At 42.3% G+C, this 19,568-nt stretch overlaps 1 protein-coding gene across 1 annotated transcript in view; it reads left to right on the forward strand.

Moving 5' to 3' along the window:
• Nucleotides 1–19,568, forward strand: part of LOC132151499 (cadherin-22-like) — a 105,029-nt gene that overhangs the window by 60,878 nt on the left and 24,583 nt on the right. Inside the window, exon 8 of the mRNA XM_059559632.1 lies at nt 8,418–8,539. Within this exon, the coding sequence (XP_059415615.1) occupies nt 8,418–8,539 (122 nt within the window). The remainder of the gene's footprint in view (nt 1–8,417; nt 8,540–19,568) is intronic.

The raw sequence follows: 19,568 nt of genomic DNA on the forward strand, positions 1-19,568 counted from the left end.
TCTAAGAACTGCTCTGAACGAATCGTTTGAGAATCGCTGGAAAATGAGATGATATTAAATGCATACTTTGAGAAAACAAAATAATTGTTTGACCTTGTGTGCATGTAAACCTATTGTATGAGACTCCCAAAACAATATTAGGAACCTTTCAAATGACATAATACAATGGCACTTTAAGCATGGTTTAAATCATAACTTTGTTATTTTTTATTTTGTGTATTTATTTTAAGGATTTTATATTCTTTTTAATGCAAAACTCAATTGTTGTTATGGTAGTTCATCACTAGACATGATTTAGCTTGTTTACTTGTAATTACTGTATATTACTAAAATAATTTAATTGAATCAACTATTTATTTTTATTAATAATATAACTATAAGAGATGTACTGTAATTATTAATACTTTTTCTCTAACCTTATAATGTTAAAGTTAGACAAATCAACTTAATTCAAGATATATTCTCTGAAAACAAATCTTAATATCTCATGACATTTTTCTTTTCTAATAGATTTTAATTTTTAAGAAAGTTTGTTATGTTATTTTTAATCAAAAATATTTAAAAAAGGTTGACCTTTTTAATTATGGTAGTTCATCAGACATGTTTTTATCTTTTTTATTGCAATTATATTAGTAAGAACAATTTTTATTAAATCAACTATTGGGACATATTCTCTAGTCTCAATATCTCATGCAATTTGTTACCAAGAACAAACTTATTGAATCAACTCATAATTTTATATTAATAATAACATATATAATAATAAACATATATTTCTAACGCTGTTTTTCTAACTTTGTGACATCAGAGTTAGAAAAATTAACTTAATTCCAGATAAATTATCCAAAAACACATCTTAACGTCTCTTGCAAGTAAGCTTCTCAAATAATTGATTTTATTAAGAATGATTAGAGTAAGAAACTTTTTATTGGACATTTTAAGAAAATAAATTATTAAACTTCATCAGACATGATTTATCTTGTTTACTTGCAATTATATTACAAATAACACATGCATGCATTCATTAATTAACTCATTGTAATTTGATTTGCTTGCTTTTTTTAAAAACGAGTCTCAGATTTTAACATGACATGTAGAAGCTTTTCTATTTTCAAAATACGGTGCATTCAGTTCCCTGTCAAGGGAGCTTCGAACTGCGTCCTCTGAGGGGACACTATGGGGAACACCTCGTTGTGACCCATGTCTGAAGCATACTTTGAAAAACGCCAACGTGTTGGTCGGCGACAGCCTCTGACATCACTACCAGCGCGACTATAAATAAGCGCCCGTAGGACCCGTCACTTATCTTCTTCGTCTTCATTGACTGTTTTGTTTGAACCGTGCATCTGAGAAACGACCAAAACGGTAAGAGCGATCTATCGTTGTTATCATGGGATCCACTAGCAAGGCGTTTAAACAGTGTGTGCATCCATGTCAGCGTTATTTGACACCTGACGACACACACAGTCTTTGCGTCTCTTGTTTTTGGGCGAAGAGCATGCACGCAATGTCCTTGAGGGGGCAATCTGCGTGCACTGCGAGCGTTTTTCTGTGAAAAGCTCCGCTCTCTTTTGTCTCTCTTTTCGAGCAAAGAGGGACAGCCATCTGGTCCCCGTGGCTCAGGTCGTTGCCGAGGCACGGAGGAGAATGAGCTCGTGGGGACCACAGGTGGTTCTCGCTGAGGACTGTAGAGAGGGATTTTTCCTTTCACACTCTCCGGCGGCAAACGAGAGTGAACTTCAGGAGGAAGATGCGTTGTCATTAACCCTTTCTGATACTGAAGTTAGTGCTCAGCTGGGTTCTACCCAGAAAGAGCAGGAGATGTCTGAGAGTGGCGAAGAAGCTGAGGCTGAGCCTTCTCAATCCTCCTGCCCTGCGTATGGGGAGCTGTTAGAGGTTATGGATCGTGCCACGGCAAAATTAGACTTGCCATGGAAGCATGCCAGAAAGGTAACGTCGCGAGCCCTCCAGCCCAGGTGAGCCTTCCATTCTTGCCTGACTTACATGCAGAAGTCGAAAAGTAATGGAAGAGGCCATTTTCCTCTCGCATCCATCGGTTTCAGCATACGAGTTATGCTTATATCGAGGGCATGCACGAAAACGGCCATGAGAGGATGCCCCCTGTAGAATGACGCCGGCTATCTCTCTGTGGGGGAAACATCCTCTCTTAAATCTCCCTCTTTGCCGAAGGTCCAGGTCCGAGCCTGAACAACAAAGGGGTCCTGGCCCATTTCGATCTGAGGATCGAAGACAGGCGCAGAAGGCTAGTGTCGCGGCTCGCACTCCTCCCCCGCCTAAGGGCAGGGGCAAGAGGACTCGCTGGTCACGAAGAGGTAAGTGATTCAGACGAGGCAGCGTCCTCGTCCAGATCGGAGCGCTACCTAGGAGTTACTCACTTCCTTTGGATGTTTTTAGCTTCTGTTTTTATTCTCCCCTGCCTAATTCCCCTGTAGCCACCAGCTCTCCACCTGATCGAGGTTAGGTGGAAAGTTTCTCACATAACTTCACATAACTCTCACATCACATAACAAATGCTCTGCGGTTGTCCATCCCACACCCCCTCCCGAGGAGCCTGGCTGGTCATCAGAACTGGCACAGCACTGCAGGGAATTTCATGGATGTCCGACCAGGTCACCCTGAGGGGCCGCCTGGCCGCTTGGCGCATCCGGCAGGATGTCCGCCCAGGTCACCCTGAGGGATCTCCTGGCCGCTTAGTGACGTCCAATGGGAAGGTGGAGTTGGTAGTTACGGAAGTCTTTCTGTATGTACTGCCTCAGGTGATGCTCCCCTCGCTTGAGGTTTGGAAAATTGGAGCTGGCCTCTCCCATGCGATCCAGCGCCTCTGCGATGCTTAGGAATCTTTCAGTACACACGCTAAGCCTGTCAGGCCTGCCTGGTGGCATTTCAGGTGGCATGTTCCCCTGAATAGTGACTGGCTGGGGTTCCCTCGGGTTCCCTTGCCACATTCCCTAGATGGGACCCCTTCTAAGAAGTTGAAGTTGTGATCCTAGGCCCTTGAGCAGGCCCAGGTAGACCTTTCACTAAACTACGTTTATGGAGGTTTTCTGTGGTATCATATAGCTTGGGCTAAAGAAATCCAGCGCCTCTGCGATGCTAAGCCTGTGTACTTTTTCAAAAACACATGGTGGTCAGTGTGCACGTGAACACTTTGCGCACTGTCTGAAATCCACGTAAGTGGTAAGTGTGCACGCAAGACTCTGCGCACTTTCTGAAATCCACATAAATGGTAAGTGTGCACGCAAGATTCTGCGCACTTTCTGAAATCCTGTACGGTAGGGGTTACGCGCTCCGCTTCATTCCCCTTCTTAAGATGATTAGCCCTGGGTTCCTTGGGCTTCATTCAACCAGTGTGTATTTGTTATACACCTCAAGCATCGCTTCCCTCACCATGAGAGGCTGTGTGGGCAATTCTCGTGGTAATTTAGCAGCGCTCCCCTTTTCTAAAAGAAAAAGGGTTGCCTATGAGCATGCTGCTCTGAGCACGGAGTCCTCCTCTCATAGGAGACTGAATTCTTGTTTTTTTTCATCAGAGCGCTCCAGTACTACACACTGTTTTTGTGACGCACTGTGAGAGCAGACATGAGGCAGGGGCTAAGGCTCAGGGAATGGCGCCTTCGCACCAAGGTGATGAAGCAGAGTTGGAGAGGTTGGCCAGACTTGGGTGGATCGGTTTTGCGGCTCGAGAGAGCATCGCACTATCCCCTCTGGCTTCCTCTGACTCATCCAGCTCCTCAGGGGCTGGACGCCATGGTACAGGCATGGCCGAGGCATCATCTGTACATTCCTTCCTCCAATTGCTCTGCTCCCGGGCCATTCCATCTACGAGCTGCTCTATCAGAGTGCCACGAGAGCCCCTCCTTAGAACAGAATTTGTAAATCCATGATATGGTAAGTGTGCACGTGAAGTCTTTGCACACTTTCTGAAATCCACACTGTGGTAAGTTCGCACGCTAATACTCTGCGTTCTTTCTAAAATCCTATATGGTAAGGGCTTCGCGTGGCTGCTTCGTGCCCTTTCTTGAGTCGGTTAAAGCCCCGTTCATCTTGGGCGCCACTCCACCCAGGTATCCTCTGATACCTATCTAGAACAGGGCGTTGCTACTAGACAACTGTTGGGACAGAGCTCTTTCGGCAAGTTTTTGCGAAAGCTAGCAGTAGCCCCTGTGTGACAGGCGTGACTTGGTAGAAGAAAGTGCTAGGTTCTTAGCCGTATCCCTTTAAAGGAATCTTTGTGATTCCAAGCCTTCAGCTCTCCCCCGGGCCAGGGCCCTACAGGTAAGTTGGGTATGTAGCTTAGGCCTTTGGCCATAAGGGATAATGTCATAGACAGCCGTCGAACCGTCCCAGGGGCGACTCCCAGTGAAATGGTAGAGTTGGTACTTAGTGTTTGCCATGATTCTGGTCTGCACTCCCCTCAGCATGGCGGCGTGAGTATACTGTTCCCCATAGTGTCCCCTCAGAGGACGCAGTTCGAAGTTCCCTTGACAGGGAACGTCTCAGGTTACGAATGTAACCATGGTTCCCTGAGAGGGAACGAGACACTGCATCCTCTAGCTCCCTGCCATGCTTCGGACGCAAGCTTCACGAAGAAGATAAGGGACGGGTCCTACGGGCGCGTATTTATAGTCGCGCTGGTAGTGACGTCAGAGGCTGCCGCCGGCCAACACGTTGGCGTTTTTCAAAGTATGCTTCAGACATGGGTCACGACGAGGTGTTCCCCATAGTGTCCCCTCAGAGGACGCAGTGTCTCGTTCCCTCTCAGGGAACCATGGTTACATTCGTAACCTGAGACGTTTCCATGCATGCTCATAAGGAAAGAAACTGACTGTACTAGCCAGGTTGTTTTATTCTCGAGGGAGACAGATGAAGTTCAGCAAAATGATACACACATGTCATCTGCAGCAATGACCCCAGTTCACAGACATTTATTGCATCTGACATCATCTGTCCGAGAGGCTGTGACGCAGTGAAAATAAAGCAGCAGTGCTTTTACTATCAAAGTTAAATTTAGCCCTTTATACACTATTTTAAATGAGTCAAGCTCATCCAGACTAAAAATTCACTTATTGCTTTCATGCCAAATTGTTGCTCTTGGACGTCTCTGATGTCTTCAGACGTGGGTTGAGGGCAGAGATATTGTTTTGTCAATTTGCACAACATTTGAAGCTCATTAGGCACGGTCAGTGCAACCGGGAGAGCTGCTATAAGTCTAATTTAATATTTAGACCATAAGTCTGCAGTCTGTGTCAGTTAGACTAATTCAGTGCCAACTATCACCAAGGTTTCGTCTGCTGTGCGTAACTCCCGCTGGATCTCTTAGGAGTCAGAAATACACCAACGGCATTCTGAACTTTCTTTTCTCTCTTTTCTTCTTTTTTTATGAGACAAACATTTGACTGGATATGAATCATACAAGATTGTTTAGACTTTATTGTAATATGTTTTCTCACAACGTGCAAAGAAACTGATTCACACAATGCTATTTTTAATCTGTAATTTCTCAATATTATATGCAGTATAACAGGTTATTTTGAAAGACTAAGAAGATGCATTCAGGGGTTTATTTTTCTTCTTTTAGACATGCTGTATATGCAGTGACTCCACATTAACAATGAATTGTTTTAAATGAATTTAATACTTAATTTGTATTTTTTGTATGTTTATTTAATTATTTATTTTTAATCAGCACAATTTGTGGCAATATAGTAATTTAATTGAAAATTAATTATATTATATTATTATTTTTTAATTTATGTGTCATTTAGTTTTTTTATTAAATCAGCACAATTAAAATTAAATGTAATTTATTTATTTTTTTAGAATGCAAAATATTCAGTTTAAGTTGACACTGCAATTAATCAGCAAACAAATGCTATTGTATTGTGCATCTTTATCTGCTATCAAAAATGTTTTATTGTGTTGCCATTTGTGATTTGGCATTGCTAACAATCAGTTTTTATTGCCATGTTATCTACATGTTTGAGACAAGGTTCGTTGAGATAGCATTTCCTGTCCTTTGATTTAACGTACTGCCAAACCCCATAAGACTTCATTTCCGTGTCAAGCTCTGCAACATGCTTTCAAACAGAATTGAGGAGCAGCTTTTCTAATATAGTGCCTGACTGGTAATATGTCATGAAGATATGTGGCCGTCCAACATCTGCCGGGCCGCTAACAGAAGCCCTGCATCCTGTAATCTGCTCAAATCCCTTCTCTTCATATCACAGACGTACATCGCTAGTTAAATAGAGCTCTGATGTGATGTCTGCTCTATATGAGCACAGAGAAAGTATTGCTAGCTTTAGGGGAATGAAATACTTGAAATCTGTTCCTTATGCATGTTGCACTTCATCAGCACTTTGTGTTCATATTCTGTTCTTGGTTTATTTTTAGTGAATCTCATGAAAACGTGTCCAATTCTATCCTAAATATAGTAAAGTGAATATATATATATATATATATATATATATCAAAACAGTGTCAAGCAGTATAGTAAATAATACCAAGATGAATATTTTGCCATTTAAATTGTTAATTAAATTTTTTTCAGCAATTAATATCTGATTTTTATTTTTATATGATATAGCTTTTCTCCTTTAAAAATAAATTCAATATTAATGGAAGACTTGGATTTGTTTAAAAATCCGGGAACATACTTGATTTTATTATTATTATTATTATTATTATTAAAATATCAGGCAATAGAGTAAACACTTCCATGATTAATCATTTGCAATGTTATTTATTTGTTTATTTGTGTCTTTATTTTATAATTCATTTTTAATCTTCTCTACTTTCAGAATTCAGAAAAAAATTAGTTTCAGCTTTAAAACACTTGATTTTTTTTTGCATGACAGTAAATAATGCCAAAATGTTTTATTTTATTTTATTTTATCTTAAATGTATTTATTTATTATTATTATTATTATTTTTTTAATATTATAATTATAGAATAAATTATCTTTCTTTCTTTTGATTTTGTGATGAATTTTATTTTACCAAAAATTTAGTGTGTTTAGAAATGTTTGTGTTTTATAAAACATTTGAAAAACAAGACAATGAAACTGCATATTTTAATTAGGCAGCACTAATTTACATATGCTGAATCACATGCATGCAGTGTACATCCCTATAAATAAACAGAAGCATAACAGCAACATGGCGTTAATTAGAAAAAGGTAATTATGTCTCATTACAGTTATAATGGTGGCCCAATCCGTGGCCTGCTGTACTGCTGAGATGCATCTCTTATGAAAATTAAGACATTTCTAATAAAATAATGAAGCCCAGAAATTAGCTCGGGATCGGTCGCTCCAAGACAGAGAGCTTTTTTTAATTACTAGATAATTCTACTTATATGAACTTAAATGAAACTAATTATGCACACACTTGCAAGTAACATTTCCATTTTATTATTGCTTAATAAGACCATGATCAAAATGATATTTCAGCCAAATATTGAATCCATTTGTCAGTTTTTATGTCATTATGTCCGCCCCAAACTGTGAGCTCTCATCATTGCATTTTTCTGATTATAGCGTTATTTGCCTGCGTTTGGAAGTTGTGCTGCTAATTGTTAATTTCCTCAAAAATGTTCCGGAAGAATTGTCTTTCTGATGAATTCACTGCTGGGAGAGAGTCATTAGGAGTGCTTTCAGACACAAACTGTGTAATGCATTACTTAAACCAATCTTTTTTTTTTTTTTTTTTTTGAAGGCATTTACAGTAAGTCTTAATTAAACAGCAGTCATTTGCGTCCTGTGAGTTATACTGGTCAGTGTCAAACATGCATGATGAAGTTTACTTTGTGTGTTTTAGAAAAACATGCACAATACAGCTATGGTGCTTGTCTCAAATGAGACAAAATTACAGCATTTGGGTTTGTCGCTCACAGATGTGGCCAGTGTAAACTCTGAGAGTTCTTTGTTTCAAATGTAACATTCTATTTGTGATACATTGTTTCCGGTGATTGGGATTCCATTGTGAATATACTGATGCCACATTCAGGTAGTGTGACGTGTTGTAGCCTGTATGTCAGTGTAACTAGATCACAGTATGTTGGGAGGGTAAACAAGTGTCCATAGCGAAAACCAGAGGTGAAAACCTGACAGTGAAGAACATCACGAAAGTAACTTTCCTTATCAGAATGATACTCTTAATGAGTCTTTTGTTTCTTTTTTTAAATACATATTTTGATATGAAATGCATAAGATATGAGGATTTTTTAAAGCTAATTGTTTCTTAAATGCATTTTGTCTTCTGTCAAATATCCATCCATCCATATCCATCCTTATTTTATGATATAATGTGATATTTTTGCTTTCAGTGCTGCAGATAGCTTCCAGAGTCTGGTTGTGATGGTTCTGATGATGATGGTTTCGTCTGTGTCTTCTCAGATAACCAGTCCATGGCGTCTCAGACCGCGGTGAGCATCCGTATCCTGGACGTGAACGACAACCCTCCCGAACTTGCCACTCCTTACGAGGCGTCGATCTGCGAGGATGCCAAACCTGGCCAGGTGAGATAACGCCTCAGTCACATCAGTCTAATCAGAAATCACGCTCGGTGGAAACGATATCTGTTGTTTTAACACAAAAATCATCACTACTGTCGAGTTGATATGATATCTGCAGTCAGAAGACACTGACTTAGATGTTCCCGATGGCTTGTCGTGTTGATGAAGCTGTCAACTGCGATACGGACTTGTGAGAGAAACGTTGTCATTTCGATGAAAAGGATATGTGATCTGACATCAGCCGGCTGCGCTCGCTGCTAATACATAACAGCCACGGTGTGCATGGGAACATCAGGTGTGCGTCGTGATGAAGTGGTCAGATTCTAATTGCATTGTGGGACAGCCGCTCTTAGCGTGGCCTCCCTGATTCAGTTTGACGGTAGATTACAATGCCTAACAAGATTTGTTTTTCTGAAGCTCAATATCTTGTCTGATCTCGCTGGGCTGATGTAGTTTGGCTCAACTTACCAATCTCTCCTTCTTATTTGGCTGTGTCTTGAAAAGCGAACGGTCTGAGAGATACAGTGCTATGACCTCACAAGACCTCCGAACCTGGACCCAAACACTGGAGTCCAGCAGAACAATCAGTGTGTGTCAGATTTAGTACTGAGCCAATCGCTTTCCCGTTTTTGTCAGAATAGTTTCATTATTGCTTTGCTCCTGCTTTGGACCTTTTTCAATTGGAAAGAATGATCGGTCTGACATTTCCTCCCAAAGGCAATTTATAAAGTCTAGTCGCGAAAAACGGCGCGATGGCAAGAACTCGCCTGCAGTGCTGTGAAGCGCTTTGTTGAAGATCTTCGCATTTTATGGAATGGAAGAAAACATTTTCAGCCCAGAAATGAAACTTCAGTCATCTTTTATTTACCTACATGACAAACTTTCTTTTGTGGAGCACAAAAAATGCATTATTGAAGATGTAAAAATATCCAAAGCTCTGCTCCAAAACTGCCATGGTACACAAATCTCTCCATGAAAAGCTGGCCAAAATTTGGTAATAGATATAAATAATCATAGTAATAATAATAATTGTATTATATGTATGTATGTAATAAATACATAGATAAATAAATATTATTTATAATTAACATTTTATATTTATAACATTTATTTTATTTATAAACAATGTATATATATTGTATATTATTCATAATTACATTTTCATCTTATTCATTTTGTTTATTTATTAATACATTAACACACACACACATACATACATACATACATACATACATATATATATATGAGAGAAAGATAAAATATTAGACTATTTGGTTGTAGTAATAATTCTAGTAATAATACTACTAGAGATGAACATGAATATGAATGACAGCTGTGAAAATTAAGACTAAAGACCATTTTAAGATTTGAAGGTAAAACTACTCAGTTAAAGGATGGCATATCATACTTAAAAAAATTAAATGAATGAATACATAATAGATAAAAATAATATAGATAGATAGATGGGTTTGAAATAAAATGACATGAAGATGAAACATGACTTAAACTTGGGTGAACTTTCCAATCAATCAGTAAGTAAATTAAATTAAAATTAAATTAAATTTATGCATTTAGCAGACACTTTTATCCAAAGCGACTTACAGTGCATTCAGGCTATCAATTTTTACCTATCATGTGTTCCCGGGGAATCGAACCCACAACCTTGCGCTTGATAGCAATGCTCTACCAATTGAGCTACAGGAACACTTATTTTATTTACACTTATTTTAAGTAAATTTTTACCTATTTATTTATTTCTCACTTTTAGATACAATATATCTTTAAATGTTGGGACTTTTTAAGAAAGAAAGGCTGGATGATTTCACATTTTACTTTGACATTGTATGGAAATACTCAAAAATGTTCTTGAAAAGCACTTGAACTTGAAGAACTTGAAGTGAACTTGTGAAAGAAGCCACAGAGTCACCAGCAATGACTTTTTGAGGTCCATAAAGTAGAATGAAGTAAAAGTTTACCTGAAAGAAGAGCGGCACAGAAGAGCATGTTTTTGTTGTTCGATGAGCCAGAGATAAAGGGTTTTTAGTGGAAACCTAAAGCTTTATGGGTGGCATTCACTCCTTAACAATCACCACACGTCGCTGGACAGAACAAAGACAGAGTGCAACACAATACCAGTATATGCTGAAAAAATGCAGTTTGAGTCCAGTAAAAAAAATGCATGACAGCTCAGAAAACATTTAATCTTTCAGCAGGACAATTTCAAACCGAAGGGCCATGATCCCCGCTGTTTCTGAAGTGCATTTAAGGTGAAAAATCGCAAGCGTCTGCATCTCCCCAATACCGAGGTGATACAATCCGGTGACGGCTTATCGTAATAAATTTCTCTCAATAAACGCAGGACTCTTTGGAAGCCCCCTGCTGTAGCTTCTGCTATGCAATAGCTTTACGGTAACTTGTAGCATGTTTACGTGATTTGTAGTCTGTCACCCCGGGGTCCCCCATTGTGTTGTGTCGACTAAATTGGCTAAGGTGAGCAAGAGATGCAGGAGATGCTACGGTTTGAGCATTAAAACTTTACGCGTGCTCCGGCTCTGTAATTAATCACTCTGGTGATTGAGCTGGAAATTAGGCCTGTGGAGGAACACGCAATTACACTCATTTATCTCTCACCCAAGATTCACAAAGCTAGGCCTCCACATAAACACTGGCATGATGATCCGGGCGGATCAGAGGAGATGTTTTTATGTGCATCATTTTTGGTTGCACAAGAGGGAACCTGTTTATGTTCTTTATATAAGTTGCATTTTGACTAATCTTGAATAAATCATGATGCTTTTTTGCTTTCGACAGGCTGGTTAAGTCAAACAAACAGAGAAGTGTTTGGATTGCACCACAGTCACATTGTTTTCACTTTCCAGATCGACTTAGAAATTTTACATTTATTTATTTAGCAATGTTATTATCCATATATAAATAAAATCATTATCCATATATATATATATATATATTTATATATATATATATATATATATATATATATATATATATATATATATAAAATCTGAACATCTGATCAATGCATCATATTTTTATGATGCATTGATGTGAATTATTCTGCATCGATGCATACAAATAAAAGAATCCATTTATTTATTTTAGGAAATAGGCAAACATCATACATATTAATGTACTGTTTTGTTGTAAATAAAATAAATATTGCTTAAAAAGAACATGCATGAATGAATATCTGTACTATTTCTTACTTGAATGCTTCTGTTAAATAGATTTAAAATGAAAAAAAAATGCAAAGGACTGCTAATTTAAGACTATATGCTTTACACTTAAACATACCATAGATTGTGCCTCGAAAATGAGCTATCTATAGAAAATCATAAAAAATTGACCTCTTTCATAGGGCATATCTTGCAAACCAGATAATATTCTCTTTATATGGCCTGTTGTGCAATTCACAAAACATGCTTGCTTTCACATTTCACACAATGTTGCGCTCTACTGCTAGCCCAGTTATCAAGCTTTGTTCTTGTGCCATGCTAGCATCGGCTTTCTCTGCTCCAGCGCTTGCTAGCATCACCGCTTGCATTTCTGATAGAACAACAGTGAAATCAGATTAGCTTAAGCCGCTAAATGCATGGAGTTTGATCCCATTTGAAGGATGACAACACAGCGTATTTGTTTGTGTGTAAAGGTGAATAAATCAGAGGGAGGGAGAGAAAGAGGGCTAAAGGCACGAAAAAGGACTTAGCCGGTAGCTCATAAGCAGCTTTGGCTCAGGGGGCGCGACTCTCCTTCCAGCGATGTGATACTGATGTTAGACACGGAAGGAGAAAGTGTTTAGGGGCTCGTGTGGATTTAAGAGTCAGGTAGATGTGGCGGGCCGCCGGATCCATGGCATGCCATTTTGATATCATGGGAAGAAGAAGCTAGTGCTAAATAAACACGTTAGTAGTGCTGTCATGGTATTGTTAAAAAATGCATGATATTACTATTGCGCTAAATCATAACACAATAGTACTACCATAGCGGCATGTAAAAATGACCCAAAAATATGGTAACACTATTGGACTTTTTTTCTGTAAGGGCTGTTTATGAAATTCTCTTCACTTGTTAATAGTACCATTGTATATCCATGTCTTTAGGACATGTATCTTGTTATTAAAATGGTTTTACATTTACATCTAATCATTTAGCAGATGCTTTTCCAGAGTGTTTTTTTGTAAATACCACAGAAATACGGTAACAGTACGGTAAAGTGCTATTACCATGTTTTAGGACACTTACAATGGTTTTCTTACCCAAAATATGATAAAATAATGGTACTTGTGCTATTTTGAACTATTTATCTTCCCTTATAAATAATACCATGGCATTACATTATTTTAGGACATGTACCATGGTACTACTATGGTTATGAATGAATGAAGGTTTATTCGGTTACAAAACTTAAGACAAAATGTAAGTACAGCAACTACAATACAAACAAACAGGGTAACCGAAAAGGTGTTGTCACAGTGTCTGGGTTGTGTTCCCTGGGTTTCCACTAGGTGTCCTCCTTTTCCACGGTGTCTATCTGATTATCACTTCCTGTCTCCTTATTTGGTCACCTTCCTCCTTGTTTAGTTAATTGATTGTTCCCCACCTGTCTCCTGTTTTTCCATTATCCTTTTGTGTATTTATACCTGGTCTGTCTGAGTCTTTGTCACGGAGCCCTTGTTGTATGTCTAATGTTTGATGATATCCGTAGTCTTGCCATTTCCGTCTGTTCTGTTCTGTTTCATGTTGTTTGGATACTCTGGTTTTGACCCTGCCTGGACTGTTTACCCATTTGGATTTGCCCTCAATAAAACATCATACCTGCACTTGGATCTCTCCTTGTTTCCTGTATCTCCGAACGTGACAGAAGGACTCCGTCACCTTGAGATCCAGCAGTATGTCGATTAACGCTTCTTCCCCAGCCACCGAGCGGGAGAGGAGCAATCGGTTTGAGGGAACCCGCCTGGTCGTGTTTCGCGGGACCAGGGGAGGTCGCCGAGGAGGAGGTGGGCGAGAGGAAGCTCAGCATCGCTCTCCACCATGGCCCCCCTTTGACTCTGGGCTCACGTGGGAGGGACCAGAGCCGCCGTCTCACCAGGGCAGAAGGAGAAAGCCAGCGACACTGCCCATGATGCCCGCGGGTCCAGCACCACAGCACAAGATGGCCTCAAAGTCCGGAGAACGTTCCCGAGCGGACCGCTGCCGTCCAGGAGGACGTTCCCGAGCAGGCCGCTGCTGTCCAGGAGGACATTCCCGAGGCGGTGCCTGATGCTGTTCCGGAGGCCGAGGCGCTGACCGATGCCGAGGCGGTGCCCGATGCCGTTCCGGAGGCCGAGGCAGTGCCCGATGCCGAGGCGGTGCCCGATGCCGTTCCGGAGGCCGAGGCGCTGACCGATGCCGAGGCGGTGCCCGATGCCGTTCCGGAGGCCGAGGCAGTGCCCGATGCCGAGGCGGTGCCCGATGCCATTCCGGAGGCCGAGGCGCTGACCGATGCCGAGGCGGTGCCCGATGCCGTTCCGGAGGCCGAGGCAGTGCCCGATGCCGAGGCGGTGCCCGATGCCATTCCGGAGGCCGAGGCGGTGCCCGATGTCGTTCCGGAGGCCGAGGCGGTGCCCGATGCCGTTCCGGAGGCCGAGGCGGTGCCCGATGCCGTTCCGGAGGCCTGAGGCGGTGCCCGATGCCGTTCCGGAGGCCTGAGGCGGTGCCCGATGCCGTTCCGGAGGCCTGAGGCGGTGCCCGATGCCGAGGCGGTGCCCGATGCCGTTCCGGAGGCCGAGGCGGTGCCCGATGCCGAGGCGGTGCCCGATGCCGTTCCGGAGACCGAGGCGGTGCCCGATGCCGAGGCGGTGCCCGATGCCGTTCCGGAGACCGAGGCGGTGCCCGATGCCGTTCCGGAGGCCGAGGCGGTGCCCGATGCCATTCCGGAGGCCGAGGCGGTGCCCGATGCCGTTCCGGAGGCCGAGGCGGTGCCCGATGCCGTTCCGGAGGCCGAGGCGGTGCCCGATGCCGTTCCGGAGGCCGAGGCGGTGCCCGATGCCGTTCCGGAGGCCGAGGCGGTGCCCGATGCCGTTCCGGAGGCCGAGGCGGTGCCCGATGCCGTTCCGGAGGCCGAGGCGGTGCCCGATGCCGAGGCGGGGCCCGATGCCGTTCTGGAGGCCAAAGCGGTGCCCGAGACAGCTGCCAAGGCCGTTACCGAGGCAGTGCCCGAGGCCGTACCAGTGGCGCTGCCCGAAGCCGAGGCGTCTCACGTCTCCACAGGCAGTCCAAAGTCAAGTCAGGTGCCCATTGACTTTCCAGAGTTGAGTCAGTTCCCAGTTGACCCTCCAGAGTCAGGGTTAGGTACCGTTGACCCTCTAGAGTTAGGGCTAGCTCCTGTTGATCATCCAGAGTCGAGTCAGGTTCCAGTTGACCCTCCAGAGTCGAGTCAGGTTCCAGTTGACCCTCCAGAGTCGAGTCAGGTTCCAGTTGACCCTCCAGAGTCGAGTCAGGTTCCAGTTGGCCCTCCAGAGTCGAGTCAGGTTCCAGTTGACCCTCCAGAGTCGAGTCAGGTTCCAGTTGACCCTCCAGAGTCGAGTCAGGTTCCGGTTGGCCCTCCGGAGTCGAGTCGGGTTCCGGTTGACCCTCCGGAGTCTAGTCGGGTTCCGGTTGACCCTCCAGAGTCGAGTCAGGGGACTGTTGAATTTTCAGAGTTGAGTGAGGTTCCGGTTGACCTTCCAGAGGTTAGTCAGGTGCATGTGGACCCTCCAGATTCAGGGTTAGTCACCGTTGACCCTCCAGAGTCAGGGAGAGTCACCGATGACCCTCCAGAGTCAGGGCTAGTCACCGATGACCCTTCAGAGTCAGGTCAAGTCACCGATAATCTTCCCGAGTCAGGGCCAGTCACCGATGACCCTCCAGAGTCAGGGCTAGTCACCGATGACCCTCCAGAGTCAGGGCTAGTCACCGATGACCTTCCAGAGTCAGGGCCAGTCACCGATGACCTTCCAGAGCCAGGGCTAGGTACCATGGACTTTCCAGAGACAAGGCTAGTCATCGTGGACCTTTCTAAATCAGGTCAAGTCACTGGGTGGCCTTCTGCTCCGCCCTGTTGGACTCCGGCATCGACCACAGGGGCCTGGTGGTCATCTGCTCCGCCCTGGGGGACTCTGACATCGACCACGAGGATGTGGTGGTCCTCTGCTCCGCCCTGGGGGGCTTCCGCTCTGACCACGCGGACATGGTGGTCTTCTGCTCCGCCCTGGGGGGCGCTTGCCCTGACTACCCGGTTGTGGTGGTCTTCCGTTCCGCCCTGGAGGACTCTGGCGTTGACCACAAGGGTGTGGTGGTCTTCGGCTCTGCCCTGGGGGGCTTCGTGTTTTGTTTTCCTTTGGTTTTTGTGTTAATTTCTGTCCCTGTTCCTTTCTGTTAGTGTGGCCCTCCGTCCCTCCCCCTGAACCTCCTCCGGTCCTCCTCCCTCCTGGTCTTCCTGTTTTGTGTTTATATTTTGGTGCCTGTTCCCCATGTTTTTCTTTTCTGACCCTCCGTCCCTCCCCCTGAGCCTCCACCTGTCCGCCTCCCTCCTGGTCTCTGTTTTGTGTCTGTCTTGGAGCGTCTGGGAGCCGCTCCGTAGAGGGGGGGTACTGTCACAGTGTCTGGGTTGTGTTCCCTGGGTTTCCACTAGGTGTCCTCCTTTTCCTCGGTGTCTATCTGATTATCACTTCCTGTCTCCTTATTTGGTCACCTTCCTCATTGTTTAGTTAATTTATTGTTCCCCACCTGTCTCCTGTTTTCCCATTATCCTTTTGTGTATTTATACCTGGTCTGTCTGAGTCTTTGTCACGGAGCCCTTGTTGTATGTCTAATGTTTGATGATATCCGTAGTCTTGCCATTTCCGTGTGTTTTGTTCTGTTTCATGTTGTTTGGATACTCTGGTTTTGACCCTGCCTGGACTGTTTACCCTTTTGGAGTTGCCTTCAATAAAACATCATACCTGCACTTGGATCTCTCCATTACCCCGACCCTATTTACAAAACAACATCTACCCATCAGAAATTAAGCATAAACAATATACGGGCATAAACATATACATATACACACATATACACATATAAATACATACACATATACATATACACATACATACACATATATACACACACATATATGTATATATATATATATATATATATATATATATATATATATATATATATATATATATATATATATATATATATATATTAGGGATGTCCAGATCCGATCACGTGATCGGAAATCGGGCCCGATCGCGTGGTTTCAGACTCGATCGGAATCGGACGTTACCTCCCGATCAGGACTCGGATATATATATATATATTCTCATTAATTTTTAACACATCTTTTGTTATGCGGTGGCACAGAGTTAGACCCTTTTGACTCCACACAGAAACAGCTCTTCTCGTTAACAATGGCTCTGTGTAGTAACAGCTGCTCTATGTGAAATCACGCACCTGAGGGAATTTACCGCTGATTAGAGATCCGGCTTTACTGACGAGATGAAGTTTTTTTTCATCCATAACAATACCAGGTATTTTATCCTTTGTGTAAGAAGTAACAGTGTTCACATTAAATCCTTGTGCCGCCATGTACACATCTTTTGCTGCAATTTCCGATGACATAGCACACATTTATCTGTCTCTCTCCAACTTTGCCCAAGCATTTCAGGTTTGGATTCCACATACCTGCTGAAGTGGACCATCACTTGTAGCGGTCCAATTCTTGCAGTTTTCTTATAATGATTGGCCTGTTTTGATCTTCTCCATTTGGTCGGATGTACACCTTCCCATTCCTTGTCCATGTTGCTTGTATTTTGTCTAGATTCTTGAATATTCGGCTCCATTTTGCTATTTCAGCATTTTTCTTAGTTAAATGCTCGTTTAAGTAGACTCCAGTACCTTTTAATTTTCTGGACTGTCGCAGTAGCGCAATCTTGTGCTTTTGTGAAACAAACAGTACAACTATGGATGGCTTCTCTTTGCGATCCTTGTTTGGGATTGCATAGCAGCTAGAGATATTACTCTCATCCAGATCGATGTGTTTACTGCTTAGGTACAGCAAAACCTGTTGTTCCAACGTCTGCAATTCTTCTGAGGGTGCATCCTCGCCTTCATTTACTCCAGCTGCTGCTCTAGCATGGCTACGATGCTTTGTCTGTAGTCCAGTAATGATGACATCTTTACTCCAAGTTTGTTGTTCCAATGCATCAATCCTTTTTTCAAGTTCGTCAATCTTTTTGTCTCTCAGATTTACTATTTCTCTTAGATTGCGTATCTCCTCCATGAGGGCCAGGATGCTTTGTTGTTGAGTAGCAACTTTGCTGATCTCATCTGCCATAAACTTTTAGGAAGCCTTTATTTCTTCCATCTCGGCTGCTTTTCTTGTTGCCATTGATTTTTCTGCACCGATATGTTCTCAAAGATCCAAATATCTGGGTAGATTTGTTATATTTGTTATACTGATGCCACACCTTGCCTAATCCGCCATCTTGTCTCCTTGTATACACACCTTATGTTATGTTAGGTTATGTTATTCTTTTGTAAATAACATAAAAATTGTACTTTTTCTATAAATGCTATTTGAGCTATTTCTCTTTACTTACAAATAGTACCATGGCATTACCTTGTTTCTTAAGAGATGTACCATGGTTTTCCTGTAGTACTGCAAGATATAATAGTACTTTTTTTCAAGTTTTCTTTCAAGTACCACTTCTTGTTTTGAACTATTTCACTTCACTTTCAAATAATACCATGGTATAACCTTGTTTTTTTAGACAAGTACCATAGTACTACCATGGTTTCTATTAAAGTACCCCCAAAATATGGTTACACCAATTTATTGTTTTGACTTCACAATGGTCTGAGCATGTATTTAGGGCATCTTACCATCAGAAATATGATAACACTATGGTAAATTTTTTTCTTTTTTCCGTAAGTGCAGTTTTACCTTATTTTTTTTTTGTTTTTTTTAGGACATGTGCCATGGAACAACCATGGTTTTCATGTAGACACCCCAACACCCCCTCCCGGAAAAAAAAAATTACCCTGTACTGTATACTATTTGATCTATTATTTTCACATACAAAGTAATACAATGCTATTACCATATTTTAGAACATTTACTATGGTACTATAGTTTTCTTGGAAATACCCTAAAATATGGTCAAAATAAATGCTATTTAAACCATTTCTCTTCACTTACAAATAGAACCATGGTATTACCATATTTTAGGACATGTGCCATGGTTGTACTTTTATGGTACCTGTTTTCTATACGCTATCTGAGCTATTTCTCTACACTTTCAAATAAGATCATGGTACTACCATGTTTTTGGGATGCATCTTCCCTCAGTTACCTTAGTTGACTTTACAAAAGACAGAATTGAATAAAGCGACATTAGAAGTTTAGAGGTCTCTGATTCATGAGAGTCCCATTCATGATATTGTTCATGCCTGACCCTTGTTCAGATTGACATGTGAAGCGGTGTGAGCGCGTAACCCTGTGGTATTTGGGCTGATGGGATGAGGAGAGACAGATATCATATAGAGGCGCATGTGTAGAGAAAGGCCGAGTTGAAAGGCAAATACTAAGAAGGGCCTGGGGACGAGAGGCCTGTCAGCTCCACACAAGACATCAAACGGCACCGAGTGGCTCTCCGTGACAGATCACAGGGGTCTGGTCCTCCCGCGGGATAGTCCCGGCTACATGACTAATGTTTGAGGGAAAAGGTACACACAAACATGTGCAGACAGCCATGTAGATGGATTGGCTCCCACTCACATTGTGACACTTACACAGAACCCATGTTGAATTCACTCCTACAGACACGTTAATTCAGCCAAAAATTTACATCTGCCCTCCCTCATGTCTCCCAAAGCACAGATGATTTTAGGTTTTATTACTTCTGTTTAAATATCAGGAATTATCTTACAGAAAGTTCAGGCTGGACTGAAGCTGTGAACTGAATATGGAATCAATTTTAAAGGTATTATTTCACAAGTAAGA

Source organism: Carassius carassius, chromosome 10 (assembly GCF_963082965.1).
Source record: "Carassius carassius chromosome 10, fCarCar2.1, whole genome shotgun sequence".
NCBI lineage: Eukaryota > Metazoa > Chordata > Actinopteri > Cypriniformes > Cyprinidae > Carassius > Carassius carassius.